The 26975-nt window shown below is 48.1% G+C and overlaps 1 protein-coding gene and 1 pseudogene across 1 annotated transcript; one reads left to right on the top strand and one right to left on the bottom strand.

The window, feature by feature from the left end:
• The first annotated feature begins 953 nt into the window (after positions 1-953).
• On the top strand, positions 954-25679 carry FKBP1A (FKBP prolyl isomerase 1A). Its single transcript, XM_019755192.2, has 5 exons — positions 954-1107; positions 1189-1236; positions 19278-19390; positions 22507-22676; positions 24598-25679. Exons 1-4 carry the CDS (start codon positions 1071-1073, stop codon positions 22633-22635), a joined length of 327 nt encoding a protein of 108 aa, XP_019610751.1. The 5' UTR covers positions 954-1070; the 3' UTR covers positions 22636-22676; positions 24598-25679.
• LOC109460109 (large ribosomal subunit protein eL15) lies at positions 13522-14289 on the bottom strand (annotated as a pseudogene).
• Positions 25680-26975: the final 1296 nt, after the last annotated feature.

The raw sequence follows: 26975 nt of genomic DNA, 5'->3' as shown, positions 1-26975 counted from the left end.
GTCACAAGGTCACTGAGATTCTAGGGAAGGGGACGCAGATGATCGGAAGAGTGTCAAAGAACTTTGAGGTCATGTTTCAAATCCCTCAGGAGCACATGTATGGGGACCCAGAGAAGGGTAAGTCCACATCTGCCTCCCTCAGCTCCTGGGCTGTGTCCCGACACTGTCTCTGGCCCGTGCCTCAGGTTGTTCCTTTCACCTCTCCCACCCCAACACACACACAGCTGGTCAACTCCTTCAGATCATGGCTAACCCTGGTCACCTCAGGGAAGCATTTCACTACAGTCCAGTCGGAGTTACACATCTCTGTTATGTGTCTCTCATACCATAACACCTTGGATCACTCTCACAGCACTTATAGATTTAAAACGTTACATTTATCTGTATGGTTTTTGGTTGTCTCTCCCTCACCAGAATGTTAAGTTCTGTGAGGTCAGGAACTGAGTCTGTCTCTTACATTGCTGTTTCCCCAGCACCTAGCACAGGGCATGGCATATAGCAGGTGCGCAATGAAGGGTATAAATGCAATAAATGAATCCAGTGTAAATACTGACTCCTCCTCCAACGCAGGAAAGCAGAGCTCACTGTCTTGAACCATTTATTGAAAGCTACCACGAACGCACATCTGCACGGACTTCTCGCAACCGTCCTTTTTACAGGATGGGTATGTATGTACTTAGATGTGTGATCCTGCTCAAAGTCACCCAGTCAGTCACTAAAGGACACCCAAATATTCCTCCCATTTCTTAGATGCGGCAACCTGATGCCGCCATGTCTGAAACCACAGAGAAAGGAAGGATGGGGGAAGGCAAGGCGGCCATCCAGACGGCTGCATCCGAAGGCCTCGGGGCTTCCGGGCTTCCGGTTCCTGGACCCCGCTGCCTGGGCTCGGGGACGTGCGCGCCGTGTGGGGCGCGCACGCAGGGCGGGGCGTGCGGGGGCGCGCGCGTGCGCAGGCGTCGCGCTGAGGGACGAAGCAGAGCCGCAGAATCGCCGCCAGGTCCGGTCTTGGTCCACGCCGCCCGTCGCGCCGCCCGCCCGCCCGCCCCGCGTCCGCCGCCGCTGCCGCCATGGGAGTGCAGGTGGAGACCATCTCCCCCGGAGACGGTGAGTAGGCGCGCCCGGCGGTCCCGAAGGCCCCGCCGCCGGGAGCATCCGCTCACCGCACCCGTCTGTCTGTCTCTTCAGGGCGCACCTTCCCGAAGCGCGGCCAGACCTGCGTGGTGCACTATACGGGTGAGTCGGCGGGCCCGCGGGGTGGGGGCCCCAACCCGGGGGCGGCCTGGGGGCAAAGGCCCGGGGAGTGGTGGCAGCGAGGCCCGCGTGGCCCGAGGCTGAGGCCTGGGCGGTGGCAGCGCCCCCGAGGGGGCAGCCTCGGGCCTGCGGTCCCCGAGACTGTCTGAGCCGGCGCTTGTGAGCGCTGATTGCGTGCCGGGTGTTATCTCACCCTTCACAAGGGATTCTGTGCCTCAGATGCTCCCCTTATTCCCACTGCACAGATGGGGAAACTGAGGCTTGGGGAGGCGAAGTCGCTTGTCCAAGGTCACACGCTCAAGAATGGGCAGAACCCGGCCAGCGACCCTCAGAAAGGATTTGTGCCATTTCTCTGTCCCGGTTGACACCCTTCCCCCCTTCCGGCCCGGCCCTCCCTTCGATGGAGATAAGAAGGGCGAGGTACTTCCCAGTCTGCGCGCTGCCCCTTCCCCCCTCCGGGAAGTCGGGCTTTGTCCCTCTGCCGCGGGTGGAGAAACTTCCCAGTCCCTAGGTCATTGCTTGGGCTCAGCCTGGCCTTGGAGGAACTAGATCTGCGTGGGCTTTTTTCCTCTTTTTACTTTTCAGCCACTTACACACCCAAGCCTCAGTGGCAATGATGGCCCAGGCTGACGAAATATGTAATTTAGTCCCGCAACCCTTCTAGGAGTAGAGACTTTCTCATCCCCATTTTAAAGATAAGGAAACTGAGGCCAGTTAGGGTAATAAACAGTAATGTACGCCAAAGGAAATTGTAGACTTTCAGCCAGAATTCAGACATCATAGTCTGGTGCCTGTGAGACCTTGTTTTACTCCATGCCCTTACAAGGTCTTCCTGTGTTGTATTGGGGAGGGGGTGGGGAGACTAAGCTGGCGCGACTCCCTGGCTGGAGGCTGGAGGTGGGGGTGGTGGTGATTGGTGTAGCCACAATTGCTGATATGAATAATTTTCCCTCCCTCTCCTCTTTCCCCTTTCTCCACCTTCCCACCCTTTCTCTGTTCCTCCTCCTCCTGGGTAGTAGGCTGTAGGAAGTTCTTTCTGAGGGAGCTGCTCAGGGATAAGCTCTACCCTTCTATGCCCTGCTCTTCTCTCCCAGATCTTGGGGGTGTGTAGGGGGGACTCTGTTGAGGGAAATGACTTTCATTAAGAAGGGAAAAAAGGCATCTACCATTCCCTTTTCATGTGCCCTTTTATTTTTCTGGCTCTGTTATTTCTTTGGCCCTTCTCCATGGGTAGAAATGGGGGCAAGAGGTGGAGGGAGTTAAGGACTAGAACCTTTAAAAAGGCTACAAAAGGAGAAGGTATTGAAATCCATCTTTGTAGGGAACAGTCTCATGCCCGTGAACGAAAAGGGAAAGTGGTTTTTGACATTTGAAATGACTGTCTTTTTAAACCGTGGTCAGCACCTGAGCCTAGGGGGTCTAGTGGAAGAAAGCTCATCGGTTGGGTGGTTTTTGATCAGTGGGATGAGAAGAGTAATCGTTTCCTTTTGCAGCGCTGGGGTGAGTGGGCAGTTCAGTCACTTCCCACAGCCAACTGCAGACTGGGACTCAGGCGAGGAGGTGACCCCACTTCCAGGTCTGTGCCCCTCGTCCTTGGCTTAGCCACTTCTGGTGCTGATGGCAGGACTGGGACATCAGCATGTAGGCAGAACTCCACTTCACTGTGCCTCTTGGTGAAATGTCCCCACACAGCATGTCTGGAGCCTTTCTCTGCGAGAACAGATGGCCCTGGGACCCAGAGCACCATCAGGGCGCCCTGTGCCTCTTCTCCAAGTCTGTGTTTTCTTTGCGTGTGGCACCCACACACACGTTCCCAGAACAGCAGCAGGACCCTGGCATCCATTTGGACAAAAGCTTTCTTTTTAATTTCATTTTTGATAAGCCCTACAATGACGCCTTAGTGAGATGTCAGCCTTTGCCTCCTGCTCACAGAATAGGCTGTTCTTAGGCGGCGGCTTTGTTCCTGTGGGTCTTTGCCGCCAGCCTCCAAGGAGGAACCTGTTTGAGACCTGTGGGGGCGTGAGAGGAATGGGTAAGGCACTTTGAGATTTCATCTGTAGCAGTTAAGGCTTTTAAGCAACCTGGAACAGAATCCATTTGAGAGAACATGATTGGGGGCGGGGGAAGCGAAAGGATCTTAAGATTCAAAGGTCTTCAAAGGCAGGAAGCCCACTGGGCCTTAAGAACGGAGAAGAAATTCTCATGATGCCCCTACTTTTCATGTCTGCTTTTCTCTAGCTGGCTGCCTCAGTAGTTTCCTATTACAGATTGCTGTTTTTTCTGTTTCTCCCAGGTGGATGGTAGAAGTCCCCTGTGTGCCCACCCACCTTCCTCCAAACCCCCCCTCCAAACCCCTCCTCCATGCCCAGTTTCTCTGTCTCCTTTTGGGTGTCTAGCTCAGATTGCTTGGCTGTGTGACTCCACCGATTACAGTTTCTAGGAGGGAGAGTCTGATTGACCCAGGTTCTGGGAAGGTGAACACTCTTGATCTAGTACGCTCTGGCCAGGCGTTCACTACTGCTCATTTGGGAACAGTGGAAGGCAGGTACTTGCCAAAATCCCCCCTCAGCCACCTGAGGTATGCATAGCATAGACTTTTCCCGCAGGGATGTTTTAAATGTTACTGGTGGCTGCCCGTAGTAGCCCTGATGCTACCCTCTGGTGCCTTCTGTGTGGCCTCCAGCAGAGTACAGCATGAGCATGGCCTCAAAGAAAGGCCTGCGTCACCTCTTTGTGGTACCAAAAGGGAAAATGAAAACTTGACTGTCGCCAGCCAAGTACCTCCTAGCAGCATGACAGGCATTGAGGTAGGAGGAAGGAGGTGGAAAGGTAACCTGCCAGATATGTGCCTGGAGGACCAAGTGCATTCTCACGGCTCCCTCGCCTATGGTAGCTTCTGCATCTCCGTCATGGAGCTTGTCCTGACAGCGAGGCTTACATCCCTTTTACTCACGTCAGCAGCCACGTGCCTGCCATTGTCAGAGCAACCTCAAGTGGATGGAAGGAATTCTTTTTTTTTTAAAGCTTTTTATTGGGGAAGGGGAACAGGACTTGATTGGGGAACAGTGTGCACTTCCAGGCCTTTGTTCCAAGTCAAGTTGTTGTCCTTTCAGTCTTAGTTGTGGAGGGTGCCGTTCAGCTTCAAGTTGTTGTCCTTTCAGTCTTAGTTGCAGGGGGCGCAGCTCAGCTCCAGGTCCAGTTGCCCTTTCTAGTTGCAGGGGGCACAGCGCACCATCCCTTGCGGGAGTCGAACCGGCGACCTTGTGGTTGAAAGGACGCGCTCCAACCAACTGAGCCATCTGGGAGCTCAGCGGCAGCTCAGCTCAAGGTGCCTGTTCAATCTTAGTTGCAGGGAGCGCTGCCCACCATCCCTTGCGGGACTCGAGGAATTGAACTGGCAACCTTGTGGTTGAGAGCCCACTGGCCCATGTGGGAATCGAACCGGCAGCCTTCGGAGTTAGGAGCATGGAGCTCTAACCACCTGAGCCACCGGGCCGGCCCCAGGAATTTTCTTTTTAATCTCTTAAATAGTAATTGACATCTTCTCCTTGAGATCAGGTTTGTCAGTAGCCTGGCTTCTGACTTGAGAAAAACCAAGGGTGGTCCCTCAGCACCCCCGTCTCCTCAAAAGATCCACTTGGGCAGCTGAACAAGCTCCCAGGGCAGGTGTGACCACTTGCCTGCAGCCTCCCTGCCCCCCACGCCTCTAGCCCCTTGCTTTTCTTTAGCCTCTGTCTCCTCTCCTTTCCGTTTTATTCCGTCCACTCCTCCGCTGGTGTTTCTCGGCTGATGAGCTGATGTCTGGAGGAAGGCTTACTCCCAGCAGAGACTCCGCAGATGGCTTTTCCCCTGTGCCGTCTTCACATAGACAGGCTGTAACTATTTGGGCTGGGCTGTGACAGGACCCTTCCTTCCTACAGCAGATGTTTATTGAGCAACAGCAACAAGTCAGGCACTAGGGACATGGCCAGTGAACTAAATAGACAAAGCCCTGATCTGGTGGGGCTTACCTCCGGTGACAAGACTAATAATAGCATGAGGTGGTGAGAAGCACTGTGGGGAGATGAAAGCAGGGTGAGGGTGTCGGCGGGCGGCGCTGGCTTCAATAAGGGCAGTTGAAAAAGGCCTCTGCCAAAATGACATTTCAGTATTTACCCAAAGGAAGTTGGGGAGTGAGGGACATGGCTGTCTAGAGGAAGAGAATTCCAGGCAGGAGAAGAGCTAGTGGAGAGGCTCTGAGGCTGGAGCTTGGTGTGTTACAGGCACAGCAAGGAAACCGGTGAGGGGGAAGTGGCAGGAGATAACGTGATGGTGGAGCCGTGCAGGTTGTTGCATAGGATCATTGGCTTCCTCTCTGAATAAGGTGGGATCATTGGAGGGTCACGGGCTGGCTTGGGTTTTAACAGGCCCTCTCTTCTGGCTACTTTGTGGGCCTTGAGCTGTTGGGGCCAGGGGCAGAAACAGGGCTCTGGTAATACCTTAGGTGTGTAGAGTGTGCCATCCTGGGCAGATGGCAGAGATGGTGCCAGGTGGACATGAGCGCCAAAGATGTGGGTCCTTTGCTTGGTTCACATCTTGCCTCTGCCATGTAGCATATTGAGAGCTTGGCAAATTGTGCACTTTTCTTAGCTTCCATGTGCCGTCTGTAAAATGGGAGTGATGACGGCTGCTGTGAGGAGTGGCTGGGGCGAGTGCATTCCGGGAGGGGCAGCAGCGGGCGTGATGCTGTTACTGCACATGCTGTCGGTAAGGCCTTGTGTCCCAGGCACTGCCCCGTCCTTCATCCACCCGGCGCCTCTTGTGTCTAAAGAGGGAGAAAGGCAGCGCCCTGGTCTCAGCACTGCAGCTCCTGGAGTGGCCCAATTGTACGTGCAGTTGAGGGTCAGTGGAGGTGGATGGGCTGAGACCTCACCCTCCTTTCATTGTACAGATGGAGAGATGGGCACCTACACAAAAGAGATGAACCTGAGTCTGGATTCATCTTAACCCAGGCCTGCATGTTGCCTACAGAGTATATTGGTTAAGAAAGCCACAGCCATTCTCTTCAATTTGAGGACCAGGGGAGGTTTTTACTGTTTGTTGTTGTTTCTTGTGGGTATGAGAGGGGCACAGTTGGGCTGTGCCAGCTTGGCTGTGTGAACAAGTTACGGTGTCATTCCTTTTTCTCCTCAAGTTTCCTTAACATCATGGAATTTGAACATTTTGAAAATAGATCTTGTTATGGAAACATTATTTCCTTTCCTCTGGAGTTGCGATCACCGAAATACAGATCCCGCCGGTGCCGTTCTCTTCCACAGGTGAGGGCAGAAGGCTCGCTGGTCGTAAGTGAACCAGAGGCCACACAGCATTCTCGTGTATATGTGCGACTCTTGTTGTGACGTTTTCAGAAATAGAGAAAAATCAAAGTAGAATAATAAATATCCATGTGCTCACCACCTAGAGTCCACGATGGTTGACATTTTATCATATTGGCCATTTCTACCTTACAGAATATACTATATGTTTTGGGGGTTTTGTTTTGTTTTTTGCTGAACCATTAGAGTTACAGACATCATGACACTACCTGTAAATACTTGAGCATACTCTTAAGAATGAGAATATTCTCTTTATCCTTCTACTGGTCACATCTAAGAAAATTGAAAATGATTCAGTATTATCTAAAACCAAATTCATATTGAAATTATCACAGTTGTCTTCAAAGTGTTTTTTTGTAACTTTTGTTTTTAAAACCAGAATTCAGTTGAGGTTTATTTATTGTGGTTGGGTATTATATCTGTAGTATCAATCTAGAGGAATCCTCACATTGATTTTTCAGTAGTTAAAAACTGATTTTTGTGAAGTGTTATTAATGTGTTCATTATATCTGTAAACTGGAGAATCATTTGTCTGCCTTCAGATTTTCTCTAAAAATAGTATTGTCACCTGCTGTTTCCTATGGAAAAGACCGGGGGTATTTTGGATAACTTAATGCGTCTACTGTCCAGTTCTCCCTTTGGTGCTCATGGCAGTGTTTGCTTGTTTTTATTTTTATATTTCCTCTCCTGGTTTTTTACCTACTGAGGAACTGAACTGAGTCCTTGCTTTCCTTCCTTTATCCCCCTTTAACTTGGACCAGATCAGTTCTCACAGTTCAGAAAGTAGGAGGACAGGGAGAGAGCGGGAGAAAGCCTCAGCTCCCGGGTGCTGCTCTGCTCTCGTTGCCTTTACTCTTTCTCTCCCAGGAGCTCAGGCCACCCTGGCCTGCATTCAGTTCCTCACACACACCAAGCTCCCCCCCGCCCCCCGGAAGGTCTCTGTTCGTATTAGGCTTAGGTGCCACCCCTCTGCCCCCACTCCACATCACAAGACAGGCTGCTATCACAGCTTCAATGACACCTTGTCACTGGGTCGCTCCTGACGCATGGCTCCAGTGGTTCTTTACACATGTACACACACACCTGATTCTCTAACACGGCAACCGTCCATTTCCTCCTTAGCCTTCCTCACAGTCAGGCTGCGTGTGGTTGTGTCTAGTCTTTCGCCAGGAGGCCAGAGCCGCACTGGTGGTGGTCTCCAGGGTCTCTCCCCATCGGTGCCTGGCATGGAGTAGGTACCCAGTGGCTGAATGAGTGGTTAGATGTTCCTGTTTCCTTTAGGTTAGAATCAGAAAGAATATTTACAACATTTTGGACTTTGCCCAATCCCTAGGATTAATGAAAGTGGGACCACTCCTTCCTCTCACACCCACTGCACACAGGTCAGCACACCAAACCCTTTCCTCAGTCAGTCGATAAACGTGTTAGGAGCTGGGAGAAGAAGCCTCAGCCTTCCCTCGAGGGCTTACCTGGGAGGGAGGGCCTTCCCTTGCGCTTAGGTTACAGGGGAAGTGCCTTGAGCAGCCCACCCCTGGGGCTAGAAGTGCCACGTGGTTTTGGATGTGTCTGGCTCAGGCGAGAGGAAAAGTCTAGTCAGGTGTGTGCAAAAGCCTGGATGGAATGGGGGGAAGGTGCCTTTGGTTTTTCTACAAGTACTTACGAGGTGTGATCAGAAAATACGGTGAATGTTTACATTTTTGAGGGGGAGTAATAGCAATGTGTCTTTTACTGTAATTTTAAAAATTTAAACATTCACCGTATTTTTTGATCACACATCGTATTGACCATCTCGCATATACAAGGCACTGTTCTTGGTACCAAGAATATCGAAGAAAAAGACACATTTATACTGTAATGGGAAAGACAGAACACATATGATTAATAAGCAGAAATATATTGTACATTAGCCAGGAAGCACTTAAGGAGGGGACAGGAGAAAGTTGAGATTTTAGACCCGTGAGGGCCTCAATGAGAAAGGGACATTTGAACAAAGACCTGAAGGAGGAGGTAAGGGAGTAATCCGTGTGCCTATCTGGGTAAGAGCATTTTAGGCAGAGGGAACAGCAAAGACGCCCTGCAGTGAGAGTATCCCTGGTGTGTATACAGAACAGGGAAACAATGTTCTTGGAGTAGAGAAGTCAGATGAAGTCAGATGGCGCTATGGCATGGCAGCTCTAACGCTTTGTAGGCGAGGTCGTATTTTCGGGGAAACATGTGTTAACACATTGTTTGTGGGAAACGAGTAAACTCGTCATATCGCCTCTAGTTGGAACCGGCAAAATTTTGCAAAGTAAATAAATAGAGACCTCTTTTTAAACTAAAACACTGAAAGTTTCATAGAAAAATATCAAATAGATCGAAAGATATGAATATTTTACGGAAAGTCTAATTTTGGCGAGAAAATGTCAAAAAAGCCCCGCGTTATGACGCGATTTGGCGGGAAAATGCCCGCTTACAAAGTGTTAAGGACTTCAGCTTCTATTCTGAGGTGAGATGGGAGCCATGGGAGTGTTTTGAGCAGAGAAGTAATAGGGTCTGACTTGTATTTTAAAACAATGTTCCTCTGGCTGTTGAGTCAAGTTTAAACTGTAGGAGAGGAAGGGCAGAAGCAGGGCGGCCAGGGAGGGAATTACTGTAATAATCTGGAGCCTGGCACCAGAGCTCATGCCTTGAACCACTGTGCCCTACAGCCTCCTGCCTCTGTGTTTTCTGGAAAACGGAAAAAAGAAAAGAAAGCTAAGGACTATGCATATTTTTACTATTTCCAGACAGCCACTGTTGAACTGTGTTTCCTTCTGTAGACCCTGCCCTCTCCCCCATGAGACATAATGTGGCAGTCCTCTTATTTGCATTGTGATAAAGTGGGAAATGGAAAGGCTTGCCCAGAAGGACATGCACTCTGGTTTGTATTCTGGGATCATTTGTGTTCTTCCCCTCATGGGCCCTCCTTTGAAAATACACTTTGGTCATAGAATCTAAAGGGATTTTAGCCAAAGGTTAGAAGCATTTCCAGATGGGAAATATTCTTGCACTCAGTTTATGTAATAGAGAGGAAGAAGCTGGTTTTTTCTTTGGGTAGGCATTCAATCTTTGATCATACCACGTGTCAGTTCTTAGAACTCCAATCCAGGAAGGTTGCCCTGTGAATCAACCACCAAGGCCGGGAAATGGGACAAAGACGTGAGTTTTGAGTTAATACCTTAGTTACCTCGGTGTGTAGACTCTCTTCACCCGTCATGGTTGGGACAAGTGGATAGTTGATACGTTAATCATAAAAGTAACATGGCGTCTGTACATATTTTATTTCAAATCGAAACATAAATCATTGACTAAAGGGCCATGTCTTTCTTTGAGGATGGCCCTTTGGTAGAGTTTCCCATCAAGGTTCTTGCAAAACCTAATTCTGGCTTTTGAAGTAGAGCCAGGACTCTTTTGAAGTAGATCAAGGACTGTTGTGAGGTCATCTAAATGCCAACCCTTTCTAGATTTTTAAGATTTCCTTCTCCAAACATACATTAGTCTCATCCACACACAGTTATTCACCAGCAATATTTTTTGGTGACTTGCTTTTATTGAGTCTTTCCCAGCAGTCATTTAGGACCACTGTTTCTCTATTCACAGTCATATCATTTATTTGCATGCTATTTAATTATGTGATGAATACTCAGTAAGTAAAACTGACATAAGTAGATTTGGGAATAAACATAGCTCACTGACCCTTGGTAAGCATAAAACTACATGGGAAAGGAGGAGTGAGAGTAAGCGAGAGACTGGGGCATGAAGGAGCTTTCACCAGGCTGGTGCTGTACAGGCTGTAGTTCTTTTAAGTGTCTCTGCCAAGGCAGTTAAGTGAAAGGTGTGTGAGAGAGCTGCTGCTTGTGAGAAGAAGAAGGGAGGGAAATCGCTAAGCCTAAGTCACTGCCCATTTACACCTAGGATAGTACATCCACTTGGGAATGTTCCAAGTGGCTTCAGATGCACATCTGCAGGAAAATTGGCAACTTTTGAATTTGGATTTCCTACCACCATTCAAACATTGCACTTTGTACTTAGGAAACTACCTGTTGAGTTGTAAGTAGAAAGCTTTTCTCCCTACCCCAGCTGTAAATGGGAAGAACTTTCTTTGGTTTTGAAAGTTTAGGGCTTGAGATGATGTGTTTTGTTGTCATTGTTTGACTTAGGTGTGAGGTTTTTGTTTGTTGTTTTTGTGTTTTTTCAAATCTTAAAACTTTCCATATTTTGGACCCTGTAAAATGCTGCCTGTGAAAACCACCTGCAAAGATCCGTCAGCAGCTAAAAACCACATTGTGAGTCATGAGCTGTATCTACAAGTGCTAAAGCCCTAACTCCACAGGTGCCTTCTTCAGTCATCTTCCCTTACCCGGTTGAGGGCATATGACAACTCTGCCTTCCATGAAACAGAATGTTCTGGAATTGGCTCCATTTCTGTTAGACTGTTAGCGAAATAACAACCCCGTGGTCCTCTTGAATCTCCAAGTCTCGGCCTTGGGTCTTGACCACTGCTTCTGTGACTTGGGCCACTTTGCTCAGCATCTGTGGCTTCCTTCTGCGCGAGACACTCACACAGATGAGCAGCAGGAAGGAGCAGCCTGCCAATGGGCACATGAACTCAAGGCGTCCCCACGCCTGTCTTTTTTTTTTTAAGCCCTCCTGCTCCCTCTCCAAGGATTTGAGTCTGGTTCTTCCCCACAAGAACCGCTAAACATTTTGGGAGGAGACCCAAGCAAAGGTGATAGCAACTGCCTTGCAGCCAGAAGCTGCTTTGATAGTCCCTCATGCAACTGTAGCTTTCACTCTTTTCATGGTCTTGTGCTTTTAACTGGAGACCCCCAAACTTTCACAGTGTTCTCACTGATTAGCATTTTAAAGGTGTGAAAAGTAAAAAGTTCCATTCTGGGATTACCCCGCAGCTTCTTCCTGCCATATAGGGAAGAAGTCTAAATATGGAAGCCTTGTGCTTGTCCTGCCCTGCTGGTTCTTAAAAACCGTGCAAGTGAAGCAAATCTGAAAGTGCTCTTGAGTGCCAGCGTTGTGTGAGTTGCCAGGGTTTGAGCTGAGTGCCACAGGGACACAGAACTCTGAGTCCAGATCTGTGACCTTGAGACAGTTCTTGAAATCGGGAATGTGGAACTATCCCAGGCAGATTCTGGGTCATGAGGTATATAGGTTTGTGTGTAGTCAGAAGTGAAATCGGTTAGTTCTGCCAATAGGTCACGCTGGTGATGATTTTTGCTTAGAGTGGCCTTTGGAGCTTACAGAGTGTCAGCTGTCATGTCTGAATTGTAACCTCAGTTGCCTTTGCTCAGCAGAGCGTGCTTTCTCTAGGAAATCACGGCCTTAACTTGGCAGGTGGTTGCACTGTTAAAGGGCTCCAGTCCTGCCACAGAGACGGCCAGAGTTAAAATGAGAGCAGCCGCTGAGGCTTGCTGCCTGCTTCACCTGCTCCTTACCCAGAAGAGGAAGCGCCTTGCCATCCACTGCCAGGTTGGATGTAGGAGGTGAACATACATAGAATTTTAGTAAATCTCACTTTTTCACTTCTTTTTTTAAAAAAAAGTTTTACAGAGGCATAACTGACGTCCAATAAACTGTTCATATCTAATGTGTACAATTTCATAAGTTTTGATGTGTTTCTTTGTTACCCTTTGAAACCTCCCCCATTTCCCATCTCCAACAACCACTGATATGCTTTTGTCTGTAGATTAGTTTGCATTTTCTAAAGCTTTATATAGATGGAATTATACAGTATATGCTTTTTTGTAAATGTTTTCAATTACATCAGTCTATATTATATTAGTTTCAGGTGTCAGTAGGTACTCTTTCTGCCTGATTTTCACTTGGCATGATTATTTTTAGATTATTTTGTTATTCCATGTGTCAGTAGTTCATTCCTATTTATTACTGAATAATTTTCTATTGTATGATATATTTGTTTATCCATTCACCAGTTGGCAGATATCTGTGTTGTTCCAGTTTTGGGCTATTTATTACAAGTAAGTCTGCTATTAATGTTTGTATGTAAGTCTTTTGGTATGGACACAGGCTGTCATTTCTCTTGGATAAATATCCAGGAGTAGAATGGCTGGGTCATATGGGAGGTGTATGTATAATTTAAACTGCCAAGCTATTTTCCGAAGCGGTTATTCCATTGTATATTTCAACCATCAATGTATGACAATTCCAGTTCCTCCAGTTCCTTGCCAATACATATTATGATCAGTCTTCCTACTTGTACTCATTCTAATCGGCAGTAGTCATGTCTCATAGTGGTATTACTTTGTATTTTTTAATGACTAATAATGTTGAGCATCTTTTCATGTGTTTACTTGCCATCTGTGTATCTTTTTCAGTGAAGTATCTGTTCAAATTTTTTGCCCTTTTTTAATTGAGTTGTTTTCTTATTGTTGAATTTTGAGAGCTCTTTATATATTCTGGTCACAAGTCCTTTGTCAGATATATGCTTTGCAAAGATTTTCTCCCAGTCTGTGGCTTGACTTTGCATTCTCTTAAAAGCATCTTTTAAAGTGTGCAAGTTTTTTAATTTTGATGAAGTTCAATTTATCCTTTTATGGGTTAGGCTTTTTGGCTTTATATTTTAAGAAACCTATCTAAGACGTAGTCACAAAATTATTTTCCTATGTTTTCTTCTAGAAGTTTTACAGGTTTCTTGTTTGCCTTCAGGCCTATTATCCATCTTGAGTTGATACTGATTTGATATGAAATATATAGATCCAAGTTTTTACTTTTTTCCTCTTTCACAGAATTTACTTTACACCTGTTATACCAAACATCTTACACCCTGACACATAAACTCCCTAATAAGATAAAGCAAAGACAAAAGTGCTTATCTTCTGAGAAACAAGATACACCATCACTTATAGTCTTCAAACATTATTGCACTTTAACTTTCATAATTTGACAACGCACACATGAAACAATCTGCAGACAACTAGTTTTAACAGCCAGAACACTTTTAAGCAGACATGACTGTCCTTGTCCTAAATCGTTTATTAGGTAAGAATTTTACAACCATTACTTATACTAGCGGTGACGGTGGAGCTTGGAGAGTATCGCGCCTTCTCCAAGCTGCACGGCGCAAACCACCGATGGTATGGTGGAACTTGTGGCCCTTTCCAAGGCCACAGCTCTTGCGGCCCGAGGATGTCGGCCTTCGCATCACCCTGCGCTTGGGGACTGGTTTGGTGATCCACTGGGTGTCAGGATTCCGTCTGACAGCTTTATGGAATGGATCAATGACGATAAGCTCACAGAATTTGTACGTGGGATCTTCACCAACCCAGTAAGAATTCAGGACTCTCACAGCCCCACAGTGGCGTCCAGCTTGCTCCTGGGCAGCAGACTGAAGGCTTCCAGCAAACTTCAGCTGGTTAACACCGTGATGGACAGGCTTGACGTAGGTTCCACTCTGAGGAACCCGGCGTCTGTGCCCACCACGGCACACATGAATCCGATATGTGACATAACCTAGTTTGGCCTTTCATCTCATCCTATGCACTTTATTGGGCTGGGGGAAGGGGGCCGAGGGGGCTGTGGAGCTCAGAGAGCTGGCAGTACTGCAAGCAGTGCACCCTGAGAAGAAAGCCCATTACATCGACTGCTTCTTCCTCCATAGCTCCTGGATGTACTCGTAAGCGCCCATCTTGGCTTACCTGATGGCTGCGGACAGGTGGGAAAGAAAGAACCTTTCTCTCCACAAGTTTTTGTCTGTGGATATCCAATCGTTCCAGCCCAGTGCATTTTTCATCTTGGGCATTATAGTTCTCACCTCTGGAAGTTTGATTTGCATCTTCCTGTCCTTACTAATTCTAACATTGTGCCAGTCCTGGGTTGGTTTCCATGGATTGATCAGTTTCCTCATTTGGGACATGTTCCCCTGTTTCTGCGTGCTTGGTAATCTTTGGATGCTAGACATTGTGAATTTCACCTTTTGGGGTGCTGGATAGTTTTATTCCTGTAAGTCATCCTGGGCTTTGTACTGGGAAGTGCTTAAGTTACTTGGAAATAGTTTGATCGTCTGGGTCTTGCGTTTATGATTTGTTAGTTGGATGTGGAGCAGTGCTCAGTGTCAGGCTAGTTACTCCCCACTAGGTTTGGAAGGTGAGCTCTTCCTGGGTAGCCTGCCAGTGCCTCGTGAACCGTGCCCTTCTCCTGTCTTTCTAGTGGGAACAGGCACTGATCCTTCCGAACCTTTTGGGGGGTTATTTTCCTGGCCTTGAGTGGTTTCCTTATACACGTGTATTGATTAGTACTCTGCTGAATGCTTAAGGGGACCCTCTGCAAACCTCTGGGGAATCCCTCAATAACTCCTCTCCCTGGTACGTGTCCTGTGGACTCAAGCTGCCTTGAGCTCCATGCCAGTACCCTGTCTCTGGAAACTCCCAGGGATGTAAGCCGGGGCAGTCAGGGCTCGCCTTGTTAGTTTCCCATCCCTGAGGGGTCACTGTCCTTCATTGCAGTGTCCAGTGTCTTAAGAACCATTGTTTAAGCCATTATCTGGCTGGTTCCTCTCCCTTTGTGTGTGTGCGTGGGGGGGTTGTTTTGTTTTTTATTTGTTTGGGATTTTTTGTTTTGGGTTATTTAGGTGGGAGAGTAAACCTAATCCTGTTCCTCCATCTTGGCCCAAACTGTGACCTGTTTTGATGTCATAGCTTCTCTTACATTCTGCATTCAGCACGGACCAGCCTAATTCCCGCTCCAGAAAACACTGTATGCGCAGTCGTTCCTGCTTCATGGACACTGTTTCGCCTCCTGCATCAGCTCCTCCCCCGGTCTGACAGCTTACAGCCATACATTCAGTGGTCTGCTCTCCCCACTGGGGGAGGCCCTCCTTCCAGCACCCCGGTGCCCTACAGCCTGTGCCAGCCGTGTGATATCCTGCTCAGCTCTGGAGATATTGTTAACCTTTTGGACTTAGATTATAGGAAATCCCCTCCTCAGGCCTAAGGGACTCCGCCATTACCAACACCAGCACCCAGCCCTTCCTGTGATGAAGATTTCTCCTAGAAAGTAGGTGAGATTGACGGTCGGTAACTGGCCTGAAGTTCTGGAGCAAGGCTCATGTCCTCTTCCCAGGGACAGTAGTTCATCTGAAATAGGGGAGGAGAACAAGGTCCTTGGCAAAGCTGCTTAAAGCCCCTCTACTCAGAAATTCTACTTGTTGGCATTTACGGTTATTTAAAATAAGAAGAGGCATCACCCCTCAATGTCCCAGGAGCGCTTCAGAGAGCTGAGGTTAGACAGACATCTCCCAGACCCACAGTCTCTTCACTGAAGAGCATCTGCTTCTCCAGGGCTGCTCAGCAGCGGGTAGAGGCTGGGCCACACCTTGTGCTCCCAGCTGGTTACCAGTCAGGCACTGAAGCATCTCACCTGCAGGCAAAGTGGGATGGATGCGTGTAACATCTGGAGGTTGCTTGGCAATGCATTGGGTCAGGAATAAAAGCAAGTTTAAGGAATATGTCTCAAGACCCTGTGGTTTTCATTGCACTTAAATGCTATCTTGCCCTGGTTGGGGACATGTTCAAATTTGGCAAGAAATAGGATAATTCTTTTGTAGGTATACTGTATTTTTAAAACTGAGTTGCAACCCATTAGTGTATCATGAAATAAAGTTAGGGGTCACAGTCAGCACTCTTTTTATTGCTTCTTTTTTATTATTTTTTTAATTGGGGAATATTGGGGAACAGTGTGTTTCTCCAGGGCCCATCAGCTCCAAGTCGTTGTCCTTCAATCTAGTTGTGGAGGGCGCAGCTCAGCTCCAAGTCCAGTCGCCGTTTTCAATCTTTAGTTGCAGGAGGCGCAGCCCACCATCCCATGTGGGAATTGAACCTGCAACCTTGTTGTTGAGAGCTCACGCTCTAATCAACTGAGCCATCCCGCCACCCCTCAGAATACTTTTAAAAAGTGAGAATTGTGTCCCATAGAGTAACTACTTCATGTAAACGTTGTTTTGTTTATGTACATGTATGTATGTGCTGGGTCCTGATGTCACACGCTGGTCTGTCATCACAGTCAGTGATAGCTCTTTGTGGCGTGGCTTGTTGAGTTCCATTTCTCTTAGTCCTCATGGCAACACTACAGTCAGTGAGGTAAATGTCCAGTAAAGATTTCCTTCATACCAGTTGGGTTACAAGTAATTGGAAACCTGACTTAAGGCAAAGCAGACTTTTAATCACCTTAGAACACAAGTCTTGGAGGTGGTTTGGGGCTGGTTCAGACCGATGGGATGGCTAGTCTGTGCTGCTCCTGACCTTTTCGTGCTTACCAGGTAGGTGGCTGCCATGGCTCCAGACATCACATCCTCACACGACAGCATGCAACAGGAAGGGAGGGCAGGAGCTTTCTTCCTGAGTGTGTTTTTCTTTTTAACCAGTGAGTCAGGTCTTTCCTGCAAGATTCCAGTAGACTTCACAGTTGGTCTCAGTGCCCAAACTGGCCCACATGCCCACCCAGCATCAACCCCGGTATAGGAGAAAGGCTCAGATTGACTCCAGTTCATCTGTCGGGCCAGGCTTTTGCTGCTCCTGGAAAGTTGATACTTGGTTAGGAAGGGGGGTGGGAGTACCGAGTCTGGACTTTCCAAGGTCTAGAATGTGGCACAGACTGGGTTCCTGGGGCCCCTCTGGGCAGGTTTTTCTCCGTGGGTTTTGTGCAGCTAGTCAGGGCTCAGGAGCCAGGGTCCACTCTCTCATCCTTGGCCCTTCCCCAGAAGGGTTCTTCATCTAGTGACTTATCCATCATGGCTGCTCAGAAAGCCCCAGGACTCAACTCCAGGTCTGCTCTGAAGAGCGCATACCAGGAAGAGGCTATATCTGGGCGTCAGTCTCCTTTGTAGCTTACAGCCCCCATTGGGCTAAATAAAGCCCTTTGCTCGAGCCAGACCCCACTGCCCACTGGCTCTGACCTTAAGCGGGTCACTGAGCCTGGGAGTTGGTGCCCTTATTTCTGTTACAAGCAGTCTCGGGGGTGGATGGAAAGGCTCCCTGCCTGGCCAAGAAAGGATCTGAGAATCCTAGCTGTTCATTGCCTGCTCTCACCCTTCACGCTTAGTTCAGTTGGATTGGATTCAGTGTATGAAGTAAAGCTCAAAATGGGGCAAAGGGGATGTGTGTCTGCAGTGAGTATGTGGAGCGTGGAAACCTGCTCTCCCAGTTACTCACTTACAGAAAACTGTTCAAGTCCTGCCACCTGCCATTTCTTTAATCAAGTCGTGATTGGTTCTGGTAAAGCCGTGCTTCGTGTGCATCCCAGCTGGCTAGTTCTGGTACCAGTTCCTGGCTCTGCCCTGACTCGGTGCGGGTGGACCTCCATTCTCCTGTCCCTCAGTCCTTAGCTCCTAGCTCCAGGCAGTGCGACAGCCTCTCTGTCCTCAGGACATCTCCCGTCCTGCTCTGTTAGGATAGCACTTCCGTCCCCATTTCCTATTTTGTCAAAGTACAGCTAGTCTGGTGGCTGTGATAAAGCTCTCAATTGATCTCTGCTTCCTCATCCCACTTACAAATGGTGACATTTTTTAGATTGGGATTTTCCTCCTCTAAAAAATACAAACAGCAGAATTCTGTATTTTGCTGTGTCTTGAGTGGTACTTAGAACCATGGGGGGTGCCCACTCTCAGACTCTAAGGGAGGCAGCTTCGTGTTAATGATGTGGCAATACCTGGCTGACCCTTCCAGTCTGGGATTGCAGGGCGCCAGTTTTCAGAACCTGAGTCACAGACAGCTCTCACGTTGGCTGACACTGACTTCCTGAGAAACCGGTGTGATGTTCTTTCTGGACCAGAAGTTGCAGATGTCTGTTCCTCTTTGCTCGTGGCACTCGCCCTCTGGAATTCCCCCTTTTAGTAGCGAGTGCCATCGTGGTTGTCTGGCTTCTGGGAAACTGGGATAGTAGAATGAACATGGTTCAAGTCTAGCATTACTAGTTCAGCAAGTTACTTCACTTCATTCTGCCTCAGTACCTTCATCTGTGAAATGGGGACAGTGTCGTGGGGAGGATTAAAAACGTTTATGCGTGGAAGGTGCCTCGCCCATTCCCTGCCCCCAGAACTGCTTCCAGAATGGCCAACTGGAGTTGTTAGCTGTTCACTGAAAGAGGTTTTCTGTGTCTTTTCCCACGCCACTTCTCTGATTCTCTGACACCAGCTGGTATCCTACAATTCAGTTCAGTTCTGACACTACCCACATTTCTGTAAAAGGTGACAGGTGAATCGAGGAAGGAATATTGTTTCTTTTACTGTCTGTGACTTTCAGCCATTATGTGCACCTGAGGGGCCTACAGTTATTCTTAGTCTGGGAGGAAATCTTCAGGGTGTTGGAAATTCACGCCAGGAGTGTGTACACTTCCCCGTCCTCCAGACCGAGGGAGATCGCTCCTGCCTCTGGTGGTCCGCGTGCTGCTCCGAGTCGGGAAGAGCATCCACAAGCCCGGGCAGAGTGTCCACCTCAGCTCCGTAGGGGCCCGCTGAGGACACAGGACACCCTCCCTGGACGCTGCAGTTTCTCCTCAGCCCGGGGCCCCCTGCCAGGCCCTTCAGGGCTGGCATCTGGGATTTGCACTCTGCTGCTGGCTTCTGACTTGCCTCGTGTCATTACTCCTTGTTGCTCATGTTACAACTGCCCTTTTTCACAGGGATGCTTGAAGATGGAAAGAAATTTGATTCCTCCCGGGACAGAAACAAGCCCTTTAAGTTTATGCTAGGCAAGCAGGAAGTGATCCGAGGCTGGGAAGAAGGGGTTGCCCAGGTATGCTCTCATTTGTTTGTTTTGTTTCTTAGTGTCTGCCTTTTAAACTATGTTTATGGGTAGGACATTCATATGGTTCAAAAATCAAAAAAGGTACAAGTGAAAAATTTCACTCCCACCCCACCTGCAAGTAATTCCTGTTATGAGTGTGTCTTGTGGAGTTTCTTTAAGCACACGAGTATATAAAACATAGCGCCTGTCTTCTTTTCTTTTACTTTTAGACGTATGCACACATTGTTCTGCGCTTTGCTTTTCCACTTAATCTGTCTCTGACACTTTATGTACCAGGACAAAATGCAAGAAGCTCTCTTACAGCTGCATTTTGTTTCCGTCAGTGGCGGACTCCTGTTTATGTGACCAGTACCCAATGGGGGCCATTTCGGTTGTTTCTAGTATTTTGCTCTTGTAAACAGTGCTACAGTGACTAATCTTGAGTGGACTTTATTTTACACTTGTGCAAGTGTTGCCACAGGCAGATTCTCGGTAGTGAAGTGAGTGGCTCGGTGGTTGTGTGCAGTCTTTGGCATGTTGCCAAGCGGCCATCTGTAGCGACTACACTGAGCTGCCACCAGCGGGCTCGAAGGCTCCTGTCTCCTCCCAGTCCCGTCAGTACAGTGGGTTGTGAAACTTTGGGCTTCAGGACACTGTAATGAGTAAAATGTTGTCTGGGTGTAGTTGTGACTTGTATTTGTCTTATTGACCATGTTGTGTCAGACCAGTTGTGTCAGACCACTTCTGAGAGGTCATATTCATGGAGAAAGTCATTTTGTTTGTCTTGAATCTGTTTCTTCACCTCTCCCCACCCCATTTGTGTAAACAGCTTTTGTTCTGCCAACACTATGAAATTCCCAGTAGACAATAGGGGACCCAGGGTTGCCAAATTTCAGTTGAATTCTGTCCTTCCATGGAGCCCAGGAATTTTTTTCTTGGCACTGACCAGGTAAAGGGATGTTTACAGTGGCCCGAGACCCAGGGGGCTTTATATTATAATGAGGCCGTGCATGATGGGTAATTAGCCTATTTCCCTCTCACCAACGATGATTGGAGATTTAACCAAAGTGGAGAGAGAGATTTCTGTCTTTCTTTTTTTCCGGAGTAGACATTGCTCTACTTCCTCTATAAAATATCCCTGAATTATCTCCAAATAAATTGCTTAACTCTCAGAAACATTGAGCCATCCCCCTCCCAGGTGTCTAGATATCTGTCCCTGCAGGGCAGAGGGTTGGCAGTACAAGGACACGGTCTTTGTGGTTTACTTCCCTTTGGAAACCTCGCCAACCATACCTTTCTGTCTCATCCTGTCTCCCACCCCCTGCGTCTGGCCAGCTCTTGAGTCTGTAGCCCATCCCCCATCTCTCGTGCCAACCATTGTCCGCACCACAGCTCATCTTCTGTTGCTGTTCCAGCACTGGAACAATCATTGTGTGTTCCAGGAGCCATGAACTGCCCCTGAGATCATGTTGTCAGCCTATTTCACATCCCAGGCTTGGCACAAAGCATGGCAGGGTGTTGGGGAGATGCCCAGTCTCCCCCTGGACCCAGTGTGCTTTGGGGTCAATCACAGCTCTGTCGCTTGAGAAATCTGGGTGGTCTGAGAGCGACGTGGGGCATCTTCTTTTAAACTCCTCCACAGAACACGTCTTCAAGCACAGGAAGAAGGGGGTTGTTTCGTGCCCCTTCCCGGTTTCTCCTGATATTGGTATTCTGGTTTTACATGTTTACAGGTGTGCGGTCCTGCTTCAAGTACTGTTTCAGAGCTTGCCTTCTTCATCTACTGATGTACTTGGGGCTTCTTTTACATTTAAGGCCACTAGATTCTTTCTAGTGGCTAATCCGTGGTGTAGATGTGCCTTTGACATACTCCCCTCGTAATGGGCATTTGGGTTGTTAGCAGAAGATTCTGGAAGTGGAATTGCTGGGTAAAAGGATGGGATCATTTTGAGTTTTGTTGTATTAAGCCCTATGCTTTTAACTGTCCTTACTTAACCACCTTGGTCCAGGATGTCCCTGTTCCTGAAGGGAGCTATGGGAAGTGAAACTTCTGAGTTGCATTAGAAACTTCATTGCAGCCCTCTGCTTCCGCCCTGGTCACCGTGTCTTGGGCTGGGTCAGAGAGCCTCGAGTGCACAGGTGGAGACTTAAAAGATAGGCTGAAGAATGGAGATACGGCAGAGAATGTGCTCGCTCTTCAGAAAATAGACATTTAAACTTAGTTTGTATTTGTTTAGAAAATGGAAAACATACAAATATATATTTTAACTTTTATTTATTTTAAGTGTGTTTTTCCAGGACCCATCAGCTCCAAGTCAAATCGTTTCCATCTAGTTGTGGAGGGCGCAGCTCACAGAAACCCATGTGGGGATCAAACTGGCAACCTTGTTGTTAAAGAGCACGGTGCTCTAACCAACTGAGCTAACCAGTCGCCCCCAAATGTATTTTTTAAAGTGAAAATTTTCCCTCTACCCTGGCCACTATACTCAAGCCTCTGCATAGAAAAACACTGGCTTATATAGGCAGGTACAAATACAGAAATAGTGTCTTCTTTTTCACACAAGTGGTGGCATAGTGTACATGCTGCTTTGTACCTCTGAAAAAAAAGCATAGTCTTTTTACTTTTTCTATATTTCTGAACTATGAGTATAAATATAGAAAGTACAGAAAAGCAGACTACCCCCAAATGTTACCCGGTGTGTGTGCATGCGTATGTGTGTGTGTGTAGCAGAGTTTTGATTAAAATACTCCTTTTTTAAGTGCGTAGATGCCACGTCACATGTCCTTTGACAGACAGGCCACTTGAAGGGTTAGGTGGTGACCCTTCTGGATAGAGTCAGGTCAGAAACACCTGGGCAGGGGGCCTGACCGTTTTGGGAATTGAGGGGTTTTCATTTACCCCTGGGCCGCTGGGAACCAGATGCAGGGTTTGTCCAGTCTGGCTGCCAGCCTCCACGTCCTGCATAGGGCAGGGGGCTACCTGGCGCCCAGGCAGCTGCACAGACACTGGAAGGTCTTAGTCACACCGTCCTGGCCAAGGGACACCCAGGTAAACAGCTCTGCTTCTGAGGGAGACAGTTGGGGAGTGTGTCCAGCTGATTCTTTCTTCCTTGTTTTTTTCGCAGATGAGTGTGGGTCAGAGAGCCAAACTGACTATCTCCCCAGACTATGCCTATGGCGCCACTGGGCACCCAGGCATCATCCCACCAAATGCCACTCTCGTCTTTGACGTGGAGCTTCTAAAACTGGAATGACAGGAATGGCTTGGCCTCCTCCCTGAGCTCCCTGTTCTTGGGTAAGGAACTTAATGCTGAGGGGCCTTTAGCTACCTTTGCTCTTCCTGTGTTAGGCCCAGTGTATGGTGGGCAACAGGGAGAACCACAAATGCCCTGGGTTTTCTTATCCCTACATTCTGCCTCTATCGGGTATCCTTGCAGTTATCAGTGTACACCTTGAATGTAAAAGTCAGTCACTTTATGGAAAGGGATGGCATGTGTTCTGGAATATACTAAAACGGGATGGGGCAGCTTATGGTAGCCGTTTAAATGAAGTATTTTTATATGTAGCTTATACCCTAAAACTCAGTTGTAAAGTGGAAACATAGGCCACATTCGTAGTGCCAACATTTTAGTTCTTTAGAGCTAAGACTGTTGATGACTTTGCTTACCCGTTCCTAGTCTGTGCACCTCCCTGACCCATAGCTTGTGGTCACTGCCTGTTAAATGATAGGAGAGGCATTACCACCTGGGCCACCTGCCTCAGGGAGCGAGCCCAGGACAGTTGAGGCCATCAGGCCAGCTTGTTACCAGGGGGTTGAAACACGAGACCAGCGGGTATCTGAAGTGTAGAGGGTGCTCTCAGACAGTCCTGGGCCAGGGGGCGTCTTAGGGACCTGACTCGGCCTTCCTGTGCAACAGGTGAGGAAACTGAGGCCCAGGAGAAAGGCCTTACTCAAGGTCACATCCAGGCAGTGGCAAAGGAGGACCAGAAGCCCTTTCCTGCTGTCCTGCCCTGGACTTGTTTTTCTCCCATTGCCCTCATATCTAGGAAACCAAACTCAGTGTCCTAATGGCACATGACTTTTCGTATGGGTGTTCAAATCATAAAGCACATGAACGTTGTCATCTTCTATCCAGTTGGCCCAGACCTCTACCTTTGCTTCCGTCCTTCCCCTGGGACCAGAGGAAAGAAGATGACAGTGTTCATGTGTTTTATGATTTGAACACCCACAAGAAAAGTCATGTGCCATTAGGACACTGAGTTTGGTTTCCTAGAAATGAGGGCCACAGCCAGGGGCTGAGTGAGAATGCTTTTGTTTGAAAGCTGCAACAAGTGGCTACCAGCCTGTTTGTGACGGTGTAACCTGGTCCTGTTGTGGACTTCTTTAAGGAGGAGGGCTCGTTTTTATTATTAGCTGTTTTTCTTTCTTAGTGGTTTGAGTTCTGCACACCTGGATCATGCAGTCCTGGTCAGGTTTGAGGACTCTGGCTCCTCCACCTGTCATTCCTACCAGGAAAGAGCCTCTGACATTTTGCACAGCCTCCCTCTGCCCAAAGGTCTACACCTACTCCAGACCCTCTTTGCTGCTCTTTGAGAGCTGAGTCCTTGGAACATAAATGTACTTGAGGGAGCCTTGGCGTTATCCTGATTTGGGAACAGACTTTCTGTAAATCTGGTAGGATGGAGGGTGGGGCAGGAGAGAGGGATGAAGGGCTGCGAGTCACCCTGGCCTAGGCCTCCCCGTGCACTGCCAAAGAACAGAACAGCTTCTTGGAAAGGTCTTGAAGGAAAGCCCAAGGACAAACCCAGAAAGTTATAGATTTGAGTGAATGAATGAAGACAGCAGACATTTTTAACATGGGGAATATCAGCCCAGGGCTTTGCACAGGAAAATCACCTGGGAAGCTTGTGAGACTTCCCTGAAGGCCAGGCCACACCTGGACGGAGCACTGCTCTCCTGCTGTCCTTAGCAAGCAGGTAAATTTAACCTTAGGTTTAAGGAAAAAAAAACAACCAATTGAAGCAGGAGGGAGCTTGCTCACCTTGGAATCCAGCCCGAGCCCAGCTGGCTCTCCCCAGTTGGAGCAGAAGGGTCCAAGTGAGACCTCGCAGCTATTGGGGAAGGGACTTGGTGCGGTGGCCAGCCTTGTAGCTGTCCCCATTGCACACAAAGAGCTCTGAGTTACTGGAACTCACAGATTTTCTATCCCCAACAGATGTGCCATGGAGGGATCTGGCGCCCCCAGACGCGCACACGCGAATCTGTACGGAGCTTTTCCTGATGTTCCACTACACTCTTTGTATAAACATCTACCCCGACTGAATGTGTTCTGTCCTCCAGCTTTGCTCTTCCCCTTTCTCCTCGTATGTGTGTTGACCTAAACTATATGCCATAAACCTCAAGTTACTCATTTTATTTTGTTTTCGTTTTGGGGTGAAGATTCAGTTTCAGTCTTTTGGATCTAGGTTCCCAATTAAGTATTAGTCAAGTATTAACAGCACAAGTAAAGGGTTAACTTTAGACTAGGAATTGGTGTGGGGGGGATGCAAGAATCTTTATTTTATTTTATTTTTTTGGATTAAATTTTTATCTATTATATATTAAACATTCTTGCTGCTGCGCTGCAAAGCCATAGCAGATTTGAGGCGCTGTTGAGGGCCGAATTATTCTCCAAGTTGAGAAATGTCCTTGGGTTGAATTAAGAGCCCTACCCAAAACTGAAGTGGGGAGGGGGAGAGCCCTCGCCTCCACTGCCCCATCGCACTCTCCCCTGAAACCCTCTGCCTTTTAAAAGCAAATCGTTTTCACTGCATTGCTGAACACTACAGCTCTCTGTCCCGGGCCAGCAGGGACCGCTGCCGCCTTCGTGGCCTGGCTCAGCCCACCCCATCCTGTGGTTTTTCTAATGGATAGTCAGGACTTTTATAATCTCATAGCTATCCAGGCTCCACTTCCTAAATTTTCAGAACTTGAATTGAAAGTTTCAATTGCAGGTGCTGTTTGTAGCCACTTAACTCCCAATGAAAGCCCAGCCATCATGACCAATCCTTGAGTGTTGTCCTAAGAAAACGATGCTGGTCATCACAGCTTCAGCATCTCCTGCTTTTTGATGCTCAGCTCCCCCTGCTCATCTCAAAGTTTCCTGGCTTTTCCTTCGCCCCTCTCACTCCTTTGCTGTCCTGTGTAGTGATTTGGTGAGAGGAATTATTGCTGCCTACTGCCACCCCACCCTCCGCACTACATATGAGTTTCAAGTTTTATTATTGCAATAAAAGTGCTTTACGCTGGCTTTTCTCAGCTCTGTGTGATGGTGGTTACTTTCAGGTGCCTCCCCTGCCATTTGGTGCAGGGGGGATGGGGTTGGAAATGTGACAGTGGGGGGTGTAGCGGCAGACGTTGTGTCTTGGCAGAAGAACTGCCGCAGGGTCCCCCTTTCCTGTTGGCCTCCCTGGGCGGCGGGAGGCAGCAGGTTTGCATCTTCACCGGTGCAGGGAACTACCGGGAGGTCAGGCTGGGGTTGGCAGGAGGCATCTCCTCACCTGTCCTCAAATGTTTATTAACTACGTGTTCTGAGGAGAGCACTGTGCTAGGTTCTCTGCGTTACCAAGAAATGGGAGGTGTAACCAACTCTCAAGAAATGAGCTACGACCAATTGGAGATGTGCTACCAGCGAATTGATAGTTACCAAGGGAAGATGTGGTTTTAAACTGGTGCTCCTCAGTGATGCTGGGTGTGGAGGTCCTGGGTGGTTGCAATACCTTCCTGGCCCCTGTTCTGCATATGCTGGTGACACCCCCTCCTTCCTCATCACAGAGAATCCCCAAAATGCCCCCATACCTTCATAGGCTTTCCAAAATTGCCCTGGTTAAGAACCTTAGATTTTAAATAGGTTGCCCTAGTATTTGCTTGATTTTCCAAATCCATCCCTTTATTAATTTAAGTTACCAGAATAGTATTTTTCCAAGTCAAGTTGTCCTTTCAGTCTTAGTTGTGGAGGGTGCAGCTCAGCTCCAGGTCCAGTTGCCGTTGTTAGTTGCAGGGGGTGCAGCCCACCATCCCTTGGTGGGAGTCGAGGAGTCCAACCGGCAACCTTGTGGTTGAGAGCCCACTGGCCCATGTGGGAATCGAACCGGTAGCCTTCGGAGTTAGGAGCACGGAGCTCTAACTGCCTGAGCCACCAGGCCGGCCCCTCCAAAATTCTTTTAGAAAGACTGTCAACAGAGGATTCTTACAGTGAGCACCCATATACCTACCTATCACCTAGCTTCTAGTATAAAACATGTTACTGTATCTGTTTATCACATACTTATCCATCCTTTTATATCACATTTCAAAATAAGCGGCAGACATCACTACAGTTCCTCCTAAATACACATCATTAGAATTCCGTATTTGTTTACATTTTTCTACCTAAAACCCTATCAAGATAGAATGTAGCCGTCTGCTCAAAGTGTTCTTATGTCCTTTCTCCCAGTCAGTCCCCACCCACCCCAGAGGAGGCAGTTGTTTTCATTTTTGCTACCATAGTGTTGCCTGTTACAGAATTTAAATGGGGTCCTCCATTATGTCCTCTTACGCTCAGAGCTTAGTGTG

This window comes from Rhinolophus sinicus, linkage group LG13 (genome assembly GCF_036562045.2).
Source record: "Rhinolophus sinicus isolate RSC01 linkage group LG13, ASM3656204v1, whole genome shotgun sequence".
NCBI lineage: Eukaryota > Metazoa > Chordata > Mammalia > Chiroptera > Rhinolophidae > Rhinolophus > Rhinolophus sinicus.
The sequence above is the reverse complement of the archived record's forward strand: the minus strand, read 5'-3'. Positions and strand labels throughout refer to the sequence as shown.